The sequence below is a fragment of the Propithecus coquereli genome, unplaced genomic scaffold (genome assembly GCF_000956105.1).
Source record: "Propithecus coquereli isolate 6110/MARCELLA unplaced genomic scaffold, Pcoq_1.0 Scaffold3, whole genome shotgun sequence".
Lineage (NCBI taxonomy): Eukaryota > Metazoa > Chordata > Mammalia > Primates > Indriidae > Propithecus > Propithecus coquereli.
In genome coordinates this window covers 1,593,572-1,607,854 of record NW_012148618.1, presented here as the reverse complement: position 1 = coordinate 1,607,854, position 14,283 = coordinate 1,593,572, and the positions used below count along the sequence as shown (strand labels likewise).

Genomic DNA, 14,283 nt, shown 5'->3' with positions numbered 1-14,283 from the left:
CCAGGCTGTTTTAAAGTATAAGTCTCTTGTCTAATTTTTTTTTCCTTTAACACCAAATAAAAGTATAATCTCTTTCACTCACTTTGATGCTCACATCCAGCAGCACAGGGCTATGTGCAGCTCAGCTCAGTCTTAGGGAATGGATATTCTCCACTGTCCCCGATCAATGGCTTTAATAACAACACAACAAATAGAATGTCTCAATGGTATTCCAAAGTTCAGAATATTGTCTTTTGTGACTAATTTCTCAGTAAAGTAAATTACTCTTCTATTTGCACATAACTCCCATTTCCTTGTATTTTAGGATCCATAGCATGTATTACAGAAGGCGATGGTGTCACAGATTCAGGAAGGAAGAAACGCATTCTGTTAGGAGTTTTTTTTGGCGGGGGGGGGGGGGGGGGAGGTATAACATTCCTTTATTATAGTGCAAATGACTTTTGGCAGTGACATAATGTAACAACACATTTAGCAACATTTTACACCACGCAGTAAATAAGAAAGTGTTTCTTCGAAAATATGTCATCATAGCAACGTTATTTCTACATTAACGCTGGAATTTTGATAGCACATCTCCGCAATGAAGAGGAAGCAGTTCGCTGTCTTGGATCCTTGGTGCCGCCTCTGGCCTTTAGAGGGCAATGTTGCACAAAGGCGGCACCTGTTCCTACTGCAAATCATAATCATCATCATCGTCCCGAGCCCCTCCTCCCTGCAGCTGGCTGATGTACCTCCCTGATGTCTGTGTCAGTAGGGACGTGTGACCAGAACAAGAAGCCAGAAAGCATGCAGACTCCTTAAGGGAAAGCCTCTTTTTAGCCATTTTTGAAACTTGTCAAAGCAAGGGACTTGCCCAGCCCAACTTCCCCACTCCTCCTGGCTCCTGAGGCTCAGAGACCTTAGCCACCACCTCACCTGCCCAGGTCCTGTAGCGTTTCCACTGCTCGGCCATGCCCCTGCTGCTCCTCCTGGTGCTTGAGGGGATTTTTGCCCTGGGTGAGTAACATTCTGTTTGCTTTCACCCCTTCATGAAAGAGACCGAGTTCTAATAGGATCTGAATAGAGACGTGTTTTCTTCATAGAGAAGTCTGTGCTGCTTTTACTTACACAGCATTGCCGTTGCAGGAGGAACGGGGGCCCAGACAGTGACCCAGCCTGACCTTCACGTCACTGTCACTCAAGGAGCCTTTCTGGAGCTGAGGTGCAACTACTCAGTTTCTTTTACACCATTCCTCTGGTGGTACGTGCAGTATCCCAACCAAGGACTTCAGCTTCTCCTGAAGTACGTATCGGGGAACACCCTGGTTAAAGGCATCCAAGGTTTCGAGGCTGAATTTAGGAAGAATGAATCCTCCTTCCACCTTCGAAAAACCTTCGCCCATTTGAGCGACTCTGCCCAGTACTTCTGTGCTGTGAGTGACACAGTGTCTGGGGCTGCAGGGGGAGCTGAACACAAACCTCCTGAGACACTGGGACTTCCTGCGACTCAAGAACTCAACATTGAAGTCTATTTTATAATATTAAAAAATCACTTCAACTTTCTGATGTTTACTGATGTGTGCCATATCTTCTTCATCTATTTATTTTTAATGTACTTGTGACTTTAAATTTACCTGTGTTTCTTGTAGGTAGCATAAAATAAAGTATTGCCTTTTTATATACTCTGTCAATCTCCGTTTTTACACTGGCAAGTTTAGACAATTAAAATTGAATATAAATATTTATCAGGTTGAATTTAAGTATACTATTCTATTATTGTTTCTCTGTGTCACCCATCTTTATTTTTTTTTTCTCCCTTCTCTTTTTTCTGACTCCTTTTGGATTATTTGAATATTTTTTAACATTACATTTTAATGTATCTATGGACTTTTTGGCTATATCTCTGTAGTTTTTGAACGGTTGCTCCAGAGATTACAACATACATGCCTAACTATCAGAGTCTACTGTGAGTAAATATTGTACCACTTTATGTGCAATGCAGAAATATTGCACCATATGTCTCTACCTACCAACACTGAAGTCTGTTATAGTTGTTCATATATATTACAGCTACATACATTAAAAATATTGCCAAATGTTATAATTTTTCCTTTAAACAATTGTATGTACTTTTAAAATTTAATAGGGAGAATAAGAAGTATTTTACATTTAATAGCTATTTACCATTTCTGGCATCATTCCTTTGTTACTGAAGATTCAAGTTTTCCTGTGATACCAGGGATGTGTCTGAAACAATGCAGTTCCCTTCAAACTTGAAAAACACCCTGTAGCATTTCTTTTAGAGTAAGTTTGCTGGAAAATATATTTTTTAATTATCTGATATCTGAAAATGTCTTTATTCTTAATTTCCCCTTTATTTCTGGATGATATTTTTACTGGGTTTGTAATTTTGTGTCTTTGTGCACTTCCCCCTCCTCACTTTAAAGATGCTGTTTCATTATCTTTTGGTCTTCATGTTTTCTGATGAGAAAGCCATGGTCATTCAAATAATTGTTCCTCAATGATGTAACATGTTGTTTTTCTCTAACTGCTTCATAAATATGTTGTTTTTACACACACACACACACACACACACACAATATATATATATATATAATCTTTTATTGTCAGCAGTTTAATTATGATGTGCTTAGGTGTGGTTCTCTTTGATTTTATCTTGTTCGGGGTTTGCTGAACTTCTTGAGTTCACAAATTTATCTCTTTCATTGAAGTTGGCAAGTATTTTGGTCATTCTTTTTCAAATATGTTTTTTGACTCAACCTCTTTTCTTTCTCCCCTTTTTCTAGGACTCCAAAGAGGTATATTAATAGTTCAGAGTTTTAGATATTGTCCCACAGGTCTCCATGGCTCTATCTACTTTTTCCTTCAATTTTTTAAATTGATTTTAAGGTTTGATCAAGGTTTCTTGACCTTGGAACTATGGACATTTTGAGCCAAATAATTTTTTATTGGGGTTGCAGCTGTTTTGCGTTGTAGGATTTTTGGCAGCATCCCTGGCCTCTAGTCACTAGGTGCCTATAGTGCTACACACTCCAAGTTGTGACAACCAAAATTGTGTGCAGACTTGCTAAATATCTCCTAGAAGGTGGCAAAGTCAAAATTTGTTGGGTTCGATAATCTATATTAATCTATTTTCAAGCTGGCTCGCTCTTCTCTTTGTCATCTTCATTTTGCTATTGAGCCCTTACTGTGAAGTGTTTATTTCCAATATTTTATTTTTCAGTTGTAAAATTTCTGTTTGGTTCTTTTTGTAATTCTATTTCTTTGCAGCAAATTCTTATCTTATCATTCATTTCAAGTATGTTTCTTTTTACTTCCTGGAATATCATCGAAAGAGCTATGTTAATATCTTTTTCTATTAGTTCTAGCATCTTAGTCATTTTGCCATTTGTGTTTGTTGATATTTTACTTAAATATTAGTCCATTTTTTTCTGGTCCTTTGTATGTTAAATAATTTTGGAATGCAACTTAAACATTTTTAAATATTATGTGTGTAGACTCTGTTTTCTTCTTTTTGTCTCCCCTTTTGTGGAATTTGGTGGCTCAAAATCTCAGTTCAGTTCTCTAATCATTTGCTGAAGCACTTATAGCTGAGGGATTAGTATGAAACTTGTTTGGGTGGGTCAAACTCAGGTCAGTTCCTGAACTCTGTGCTATATTGGTTTGAGTCTGTCCTACATGGGTGCCAACCAGGTGGTAGTCTGAAATTTGGACAGTGGTTCGAATCTCAGCTCACTAACCTAAACTTTGTTATTCTGGTGTGGATTGGCTTCATGTATGTGGAGCTTTGAGATTAGCCCAGGACTTAAGCTGTTTTCCATTTCTTCCCCTGGGGTCTCCCTTTTCTATCCTAACCTGCAGAGCCAGAAAGCTTGTGTTTCTTTCAGAGTTCTTATCTCCTATGCCATTGTCATCCTACTTTGCATCAGGGGCCTGCCTCAGGGCAAAGCCAAAGGAGAAAAAAAGAAAAAACATGAAATTCACCCTTGTGCAAGTTGTTCCTCTAACTTTTGACTCCCCTACACAATCTTCCTGCTTTTGTCTAATTTTAGAGCATACAGGTAGTTACTTTTTTGTAGTTTGTTCAGTTTTACTTGCAATAGGTGAGAGAGATGGGCTGTAGGCGTCTTAAAGCTACGTCCTATTCTATTATACTAAGTTCCTGCAGTAACTTCTGGTTCTCTGCAACATTCATCAAGGATGGTTATTTGTCCTTTTCTTTTTCCACTATTATTTTTATTACCCTCCTTAGTTAAATCTTATCTGTTTTGCATATCTGTAATTTTTTTCCTCATCAATATTATAAGAATCTTCCAGTTAAGGTCTTGATTTTTTGGACCTTTCCCCTCTCATTCTCCAAACTCATAAAGGTTTTCCTCTGGTGCTGGAAAATGAGAATGCTCACTTGTTTTTATGCATGCTTCAACTACTAGATTTTTTTTTCTAAAATCTAAAAATTTCTGAATTCTACACCATATCCAGACCCAAGAGCATGATAAGGCATGGTACAACTACTCACAGACTATATTTTTTCAGTACTTAAAAGAGAGTTGTTTTTTTTTTTTAATTATTTTTTTCAATTTTCTCTTCCTCTATTTTTTAAATTTCTGAATTTTTCCTTATTTTTAATGGACTGTGTATTTTAATAGTTTTGGCCATATGTGGAGACTCTTTAATCTTCCTGGCAATCAATGTATTTCTTCAACATCCTTAAAGGAGAATATTCTATTTCTGATCTTATTCTTTTTTAACTATGAGATGTTGCTTCTACCGTAGAGGATTGGAGAATTCCTTTGCATTCTTCCAGGGCAGAGGAAAAAGCACTGCTCCAAGGCATCAGACAACCCTGTGGCTTTTGACTTTGAACACACTGGGCTTTGCCGATGCCCAGCAACTTTGAGAGGAGTTAAAATGACCACTAGCCTGAAAGCCAGCAGGAAATCCTCCTCGTAGCTTATTTTTGACTAGTTTTTTGTGTCCTAACTTTAATCTTTTATTTGATCCCATTCACTTTCTGTCTTCTGGAAATATGTATAAATCTGTCTTCTCCAGATGATCCTTATTCGTTTTACTCTTCTGGATTTCTGTTTATTTCCATTTATATTTCTATTATTTTAGTCAGGAAGAAATGTAAAACAGATGAAAAGTGAGTATATGGCCTAAGGAATCAGAAGTCCACTTCTAGGCTACCACATTTACAAAATAACAGCATTACTAAGTCTCCTTTGTGAAAGAATCTCTCTAGAGGCAGGAACAAGTGAAGGAAGAACTTAAGGAGAGAACTAGGCTCCTGCTCCTGGAATCCAAGAAAAGAATATTCTGACTTAGTAAAAGTGTTGCACTGGCCACAGAGAAAGCAATGAATTTCTTCATTCTTAATGTTTTCAGAGCTTTCTCACCTGATGTGGCTGTATTTCCTCTAGTCCCAGACGTTTCTATAGTTGTATTTCCTTGAGCCCTAGGGTCAAAGCCTCCCCATACAGAGTTACATCTTGTTGTTAGTGGCATAGAGGCGATTTTCTCATTTTAGGGACCATTTTTTACTGCTATGGGTGAACAAGCATCACCCAAGGGAAATGTCTCCATTATCTTCTATCACCACCATGGCAGCACTGGACCAGCCAACATCAACCTGACTCAATTGGTCTGATTCTGGACTCTCATGGACTCACATCTGAATTCTGGTAAAATTTAAAAAAACTGGTTTCTCAGTAAAGTAACTTCTTAATCTATTTTTATATGGCTTCCTATTTCTATGAGCTTCAGGACTAATACACCATCATAGATTTGGGATGGAAAGAACATGTTGTGTGCAAATTGTGATACATCTCACAAAGTAGGAGGAACACACTGAGTTTTCTGTGCTAAACTCTGGTTCTGCACCTGGCCTCCAGAGGGCGATGCAGCACAAACGAGAGATCTTGCTTCTGTTTCAAATCATCACCAACTGCTCAGGTCTTCCTCCCTGCAGCCAGCTGAGTTCTTTGCAGAGACATGTGACAAGAAGCAGAGGTCAAAAAGCATCCAGGTTCATTACAACAGCTTTGGTAGTTTTATCTAAGCAAGGAACTGGTACAGCTGAACTTTCCCCACCTCTGTTTCCAAGGTCTTTGCTTCTGCAGCCACTTCTGCCTGTTCTTGGGGCATCTAGAAAAGAGCCTGTGGCGTCTCCACTGTTCAGCCATGTTCCTGGTGCTCATCCCAGTACTGGGGATACATTTTGCCCTGAGTGAGTAAAGAATGTCTTTATGGTCTGTAGTTCTGCAGATTCTGCCTAGAAATGCTTATTTTTTTTGTACCAAAGTCTGAACTGTCTTCACTGATGATATAACATTTATTTTTCAGAAGATGCCAGAGCCCAGTCTGTGACCCAGCCTGACGGCCACATCACTATCTCTGAAGGAGACTCCCTGGAGTTGAGATGCAAGTATTCCTATGGTGCAACACCTACTCTCTTCTGGTATGTCCAGTACCCTGGCCAAGGCCTCCAGCCTCTCCTTCGGTACTACTCAGGAAACACCCTGGTTCAAGGCATTAAAGGCTTTGAGGCTGAAGTCAGGAAGAATGAATCTTCCTTCACCCTGAGGAAACCCTCTGTGCCCTGGAGTGACGCAGCTGTGTACTTCTGTGCTCTGAGTGACACAGTGCCTGGGACTGCACGGGGAGCTGAACGCAAACCACCTATGCTGGTGGAGTTTTCAGAGACTCAAGATCTCTTGTGGCATTTTCAAAGTTCTCTTGTTCTATGACGGCAACGAGGCAAAGAGGGCTGAGCTGACCCAGGTACTTCTATATAAGTCTGCAATTCCTGCTGTGTCCCATGTCTGATAAACTTTGTTTCTGAGGATTTTTGCTCATTGTAGAAACTACATAATAGTAAATAGTATTCTAGAATGATGGAGGAGATAATCAGCTTATCACATAATAATCCGGCCCTCAAGGATTTGCCTTGATGTTGACTGCATTAAGGGGTTGACTATGTGAGTTGTGACATGGCCTAGGAGAAGCTGGGTTTTCATTTATCATTTCATCTCTCAACTAACCTAGAAAACAAAAGATGAGTTTCTCATGTATATACCTTCTAAATTTGTCTCCTTGTTGAGTTGGTCATTCATAGCTATTTTAGACTATTTTCTTAGAATTTCTTTTTCTGGCTCTAACTGTGCTGTTCATGTGTCAGAAAATTTTGTCTGAGTTTAAGTACCTGTATTTAGGAAGGATTCTGACAAATGATTAGTCAACAGTAAAAGATTGATTAGAATCATGAAGAACTTAGATGTCTTGGTGATGTTAGTTCTGGTCAACTATTTAAGAACAGTGCAGAAGGAGTGCCAGGAATGGGGCCAACACTCCCCGCAAAAAACCGGGTCCCTTTGGTAGAGTTGCAAAGGATAAGAGAATAATAGAGAAAAATGGAAAATAATTGGAAATAAAAGAATACACAGAGACAAAGGTATAGTTTTATAAATTTACAAAAATTATAGGCAAAGCGGGATCTCAGGGGGCCTAGATTTTCTCCGTGAATCTCAAAAAGCCCCGAATGAGGTCTTACATGGTAAACTTACAGGGAACAGTGATTAGTTGCCAGGGGTAACAGATTTACATAACAGCAGGTAGTTCCTCTTAGATTAACAGTTTTTCAAAAGGCTTCTACAGATCCCTTAAGTAATTCTATCTACGTGAACAAATGGTTATAAAATCTTTCAAAGATTAACTTCTATGTTCTAAGGTAAATTTATCACTTAACAGAGGGGTTAAACAGAGGTATAGTGGCTCCATATTTTCTTTATCAGGTTATTGTGAATGGAGACAGGTAGTCTGGAGTATTAAGCAGGAACTTGCTTTTAGCCAGGGTGGCTATCTGTTCCGGAGGGTACCCCTTTATCAGCTCTCATCCTGTAGTTTTTAACAGATTCGCTTTGCTTTACAAAGCAAATCCAAACCTTTAGGTCTCAGAAACGCAGCGCCTTGTGGGATACAGCCACTACTGTCTTTCAGAGACGCCCTTCCGAGTGCAACAGCATTTGAAATGCAAACCAACACGTTCACATATTCCTTCAGGGCAAATCTCTGCAAAACTCCTAAGACAAATCCTGTCTGCAAACACGTTCATATTAATTCATGGAGGAACAAAGGAGAATGAAGATTTAGAATTCATCAGTGTTTCTCCAAAGACTTTTTCACAGCTATAAAAGTAGTTTCCTATTCTTTTGGTATCTTAAATTCTGCAAATCTACATCAGAAATTTGTGAGTGTAATCCCTTTCACCTCTCTTCTATCTACTGACATTTTTACTTGTTGCTTTCACCCTGTTGTTACATGATTTCACGTTTGTAATATTAAAGATTGATTCTTGTATGCTAACTTTGTCATAATCAATCATGTGGTAAGTTTAGCAATGCCAAGCTCTGCTAGAAATACTGAAAAGAATAACAACTGGGGGTCACTGGACCCAGTATAAATTTATGACTTTCTTCTGTTTAGGATGGAAAGAACTGTATAAGAAGATTTTATGTTCCCTGTGTGCTTGAAGCCTTGGAGGATAACAAGTACTCTGGAGAAAAAGGAGAAGGAGGAGGGAGCTTTCAAGGTGCCTATTTGGCTCATGCTGTAATGTATAAGAGGGTAGATGCATAGGAACCCTCAAAATATAGAGAGAATAAGTAGATTGTGGCCAATGGAACACATTGGCCAAATGATGAACCAGGAGATCAAAAGTATTTTACAGGATGTAGTGGTATGATTATGTGTGAAAAATGTGTTTGAGTGATTGCTGAAGAGGTGTAAGGAAGGTAAATGGGAGTAGAGACATAAAATTATGAACAAGAAATGTATGCTCATTTAATGCTCCTCTCCTTCCTTCCCTCCCTTCCTTTCTATTTTTGGACCAGACTCTTTTATCTTTCATAAAATGTCTAATTTCAGGTGACTCACTGTCATCAACTCAGCCACATTGCCCAAAGAGACTGTGGTGGGCACTTTCTGCAGATTGGTATGAGAAGGAGAACTGTCAGTTTCTTTAGATTCTGAACTCAAGCTGACTTTTGAAGAAAAATAACTTCCACACCAAGGACCTCTAGCAGCTCAGAGAACATCCCCCAACTCCCCAAACAACTCTGCCTGAGATATAAGAGTAATCTCTACTTCCCATTTTTATTTTATGTGCACATTTTTGGAAATTAACTTTACAATTTAGTGTATAGATAAGAGAATTTTCAGAAACACTGTCCCTGAATTTGAAGAGTTCTTAATACAACCAGCAATGAATATAATGACCCTTGGGATTATGCATCTTCTCATTTGGAGAAAGGATGAGACAATGTTCACTTGCGAGAAAGATTTCTGTATCTTGAAGTGGGTAGAAATATAGAATTGTTTTATTGTTGTATGTATTTTATGATAAATGTGTGCAGAGGTTGCATATAGAAGCTGAGTAGTCCAAGAAGTGAATTGATTTACTGACTCTCAGTTCCAAATTCACCCTTTGCCTGTTTTGTTAGGATGGACCTGAACCCTTCAACTATTTCTTTTGTCAGTTGGCACCACGTTAAGCTTTGTCAGAAGAGGATACAGGAAGAAAGGGTTTGCTTTCTGGTTTCTGTATGCTCAATCAAAAGGATTCGGCAGCACAGAGGCTTCTCCAGTGTCCAGCTCACGTAGAGCACCTGCACCAGGTTCCTGCAGTGTACAGTGGCCAGAGCTTCCTCCAGCACCCCTATTTTTGGGTTGTTCTGTGGAAGAGCACCTCCCGTGAGACATGACCCTGTGAATAGCTTTCCATTGCTATCCCTAGAGGATAGTTTTCTGGCAAGTTCAGAGGGTGGATTTCCAGCCATTTCGACTGGTCCAGCACCACAGCGACTTGTCTGTCATCCCGTGAGCCACAGCTGTGCTTTTTCCAACAAGATCTGAGTCTCAGCCCTGAGAATTTGGCTGGGGGCCTCTTCCCTGGGCCTTCTGTCCCAGCCCTAGGAGTAGTGGCTGCACCTTGTATCCGAAATTCGTACAGGAATAGGAATAGGAGTAGCAGAGTTTTCTTTCCTTTGTACTATCCATTTCCTTGTTACTCTAATCCTCTGTTATAGTTAATCATTCTTTATATTAAAATTTCCTATTCAAGTTATTATATGGCTTCTCTGTCCTGATTGGACTAGGCTTATACATGAACCAAGGACTTCAAGCAGTTGGAGAGCATCCTCTGCCTCCCTACGCACTCCTGGCTGAAAAACCGAAGTTGCTTGCTCGTTTTATTTATTTATTGCTTTATTTGTTTTATTTATTCATTGCTTTATTGTTTTACTTATGTGATTATATAATTATGAGAAACTTTTTAGAATATACCAAGGTATAGGCCATCCTAGATTGTTATATCCTATTCATGCAAGGGTAGAGTGTGTCTCTAAAATACTTTAGTCAAAACATGTATCTTAAATACTTTTATTTAAAACCCATTTCTAACAATATTATGCTATTTAACATGCCACTAATGTTGATAATAAAAACCCACTATCTTATATTCCCTATACCGTTTAGCAAAGCTTCAGTTGTCACTCAAGATGTGGATAGCTGAACTCTGGTTTCCTCTGTGTGGCCTTCCAGTAGCTGAGCACCCTGAAGTTTTCCATCTCGACCAGATCAACTGACTCTCCTTAGAGTTAGACTTGAACTAGCACATACTCTATATCCTATGGTCTGTGTTGAAAAAGATCTAATGCAAATTATATATCCTAACAGTTTGATATATTTATTCTTATTTGGTAATTGATATACAGATTGTATGAATAATTTTTACATAATTGTTCCTTCATGTTCTGGAGATCTATAAGTTATGTAATTATAATCCTTTCTCAACAATTATTCCAGAGAAATTATTAATATTTAGAGGCACTTTCCTATATATAGTAAATATTAAAATATTTAAGAGCTTGTAAGGTAACTTATGAAGAATATTCCACTCATCTATTATTTAATATTGAATATACAATACATCCAATACAAATTTCCAATATTTCTAGCACATTAACAAAATTGTTAGGATAATTAGACCTTCATACACAATTCTTATGGTGATATCTAAGACAAGGGAGCACATTTATTTAGGAAACAAATGCACCAAAACATGGGTATAAAAGGTAGAATGTTAAAATTTTGAAGACATTTTATATGTACATTTATGATTCCAAATTGCTTTTTGTGATATGTTTTATATAATAGGATATTAAAAATTGACCTTATACTAATTTTCCAGGGCTGCCATAACATAATATAACAGACTGGCTGGCTTAAACAACAGAACTTATTTTCTCACAGTCTTGGAGGCTAGAAGTCCAAGATCAAGGTGTTGGCGGGGTTAGTTTCTGCCGAGGCTTGCAGATGGTTGGCTTCTCACTGTGTCCTCACATGGTCTTTCCTCCGAGGGTGCACATGCCTGGGTCCAAATTTCCCTGTCTTGTAAGAACACCAGTCACGTTGAAATAGAGCCCACCTATATGACCTCATTTTGCTTTAATTACTTCTTTAAGGACCCTGTTTTCACATACAGTCACATTCTGAGGTACTGGGGGTTTGGGCTTCAACATGTTAAATTCATAAACAAGACAATTGAGGCCTCCTTTGATGCAACACTTTAGTATTTTCACATAGTGATCATAAATAATTTTGATAATGAGATTTTCCTACCTTCTCTGTTTTTTCTCTAGCTTAAGTGTGTTTCTAGAGGAACCAGAAATGCGCAATTACAAATACAGATAGTTCATAAAATATTTCAAATTGTAAAAGAAATGAGGTAGAGGCAGCAGTGATAAAAATTTCAAAGCTGTTATTCAGACTTGGTTTCTTTTTCCTTTACTACATGAGGGTTAGGAATTTTCTCATGTTTAGTTTCATTCTTTTCTGCACCTAAATCTTAATTTCTTCCTGGTATTTCTTCTCTGCCAGTTTTATTTTCTTGCCCTATTCTCTTTCCTGTCTGAATGTTGATTTGTTTTTACCTATCTTTTTTTCCCCCTTTTATCTTAGATCTCACCTTTGCAGGAGCCAGTTTAGCTGACTAACTTGCCATTCTCTTCTTGAACTCCTCCTTTACCACCCCATCGGCAGAACTGACATTGTTTTGGGACAATCTTTGGTGAGTGTGGTGAGTTTAATGGATGGGTGGGAGCTGCTGTCCTTGTACACAGGGGCAGCAGGAAGAATCCCATCCTGTATGCTCAGCATTTTTAGGGATTGTTTTTTGTTTTCTCAAGCAGTATGTAGCAAGATGTTTTATTTTGATTCCATCAGGTAATTTCTTTTTATATATGTTTTGATTACTGATATGTTTGGATTCATTTTTAATATTTTGGTTTTGCTCAGCATGCCCTTGATTTTTTCTTGTCTTTTTTAGTCTGTCTTTTTTTGGAATTGATAGTTTTCTTTTCTCTTTTTGACATTTTTTTGGAAAATGTAAAGTGTATTTATGTTCTTATAATAAGTACCTTTAAATTATATACATACACATTTTTTTAATGCCCAAAGTTATTCTTTTTTTCTTTCCCCAGTGTTATTCTATAACATTTTTACCTTCTATATGTCGCCCCTTCTCCTTGGGTGTATTCTTCCTCCTCCTGACTTACTATCTTTGGAATTACCTCAGTGGCTGATGGGAAGAAACTGTACACCAGCTATATGTATAAGGACAGTAATTTCAGAGTTTACCATCTCTGAAATTAGCTGACAAACTACAACGCCCAATGCATATTAAGAAAAGTAATAAAAAAAGAAAACCAACAGGATAATTGGAACATGAATTCACTCCCTTCTTCCTCAGGGCTGATGCTCACCCTGATCTTCTCACTTCTTGGAGAGCTTTTCACTACTAGCCACATGGATTGTCCCTTCACTTGCTCCTAGTCTGTTTTCCTAGAGAAACATGGCATATGTGCATGAAGAGCAATCCTTTAAAAGGTTTATTCCAGTGTTATATGTCATAGTTTTAAAAAAAATGCCTTAAGTGCTCATCAACAGGGGAAGGGCTGTGTAATCTGAAAATACATCCCTAATATGATGCAATGCAGCAGTAGGCCTCATATGAGTTGTTATAATAAGACCTATGAGATTTATTACTGAGTTTATAAAGTGAGTTACAAAAAGGTATGCACAAAATGTATCATTTTGTAGTACATTTAAAAATAATAAATGAAATAACTATATATTTTCAGTTGTTTCACATATTTGGTATATGTACATAAATCTATAGCAAATGCCTGAAAGCATCAACTCCAAATTGATGAGATGAGGAAGAATTAAGGAAAGGAGTGATGAAAGGGCCAGAATTGGGAGTGGTAATCAAAGGGGATTTTAATATATATGTAGTGTTTTATTGCTTTTTTTTTTTTTGAGACAGAGTCTCACTCTGTTGCCCTGGCTAGAGTGAATGCCGTGGCGTCAGCCTAACTCACAGCAACCTCACACTCCTGGGCTCAAGCAATCCTACTGCCTGAGCCTCCCGATTAGCTGGGACTACAGACATGCACCACCATGCCTGGCTAATTTTTTCTATATATATATTTTTAGTTGTCCAGATAATTTCTTTCTATTTTTAGTAGAGACGAGGTCTCGCTCTTGCTCAGGCTAGTCTCGAACTGCTGACCTTGAGCGATCCACCCGCCTCGGCCTCCCAGAGTGCTAGGATTACAGGCGTGAGCCACCGCTCCCGGCCGTTTTATTACTTTTAATAATTCATATATTTATGAATTCTCCATAATATTAAGACCAATAAAAAGTCATAAAGCCATCATAAAGGCTTATCCATATTCTTTTCTATTATTCTCATTAGAAAAGCAGAGAAAGAAGAAAATGACTACTTTCTTCATAACATTGTGTCCAATCATCCCATATATAAGTATTTCTCCTGCCTCTGTGATCACAGCTTTTAGTTTCCCCTCCTTTTAGGGTTCTACTCTTTGATTTTATTACAGATATCCAGTAGACAGTAAACTAGTGTCTAATCCCCCTTCATATATTCTTAAGAGCTAGTATATTATTTACTTATAGGACAACTTCAATAAGTGATTTTGGATTTATTTTGGACTAAATCAGAGAAATCAAATGAATACTACAAGATGAGAATTGTCAAATTATTTTAAGACGTTATTTTCCATGAAATGGCATTTGAAAAGTGGTAACTGGTTCGTTATCAACCCCTCTTTAAGTCTAGGCTGTTATTTTGTTTTCACTTTTCAAAAAAGATAAAGTGAATGGGGCTGAAGTTGTGAGATTGCTGTGGAGTTAGCTGGTCCAAAG

The 14,283-nt window shown here is 38.0% G+C and overlaps 2 gene segments (V, D, J or C); both read left to right on the top strand.

The window, feature by feature from the left end:
* Positions 1-944: 944 nt before the first annotated feature.
* Positions 945-5,650, top strand: LOC105814171. The segment is given in 3 exon segments: positions 945-996; positions 1,126-1,505; positions 5,531-5,650. Coding segments are annotated over 3 exon segments (546 nt in total).
* Positions 5,651-6,172: 522 nt separating this feature from the next.
* On the top strand, positions 6,173-6,749 carry LOC105814170. The segment is given in 2 exon segments: positions 6,173-6,229; positions 6,346-6,749. Coding segments are annotated over 2 exon segments (450 nt in total).
* The last annotated feature ends 7,534 nt before the right edge of the window (positions 6,750-14,283 follow it).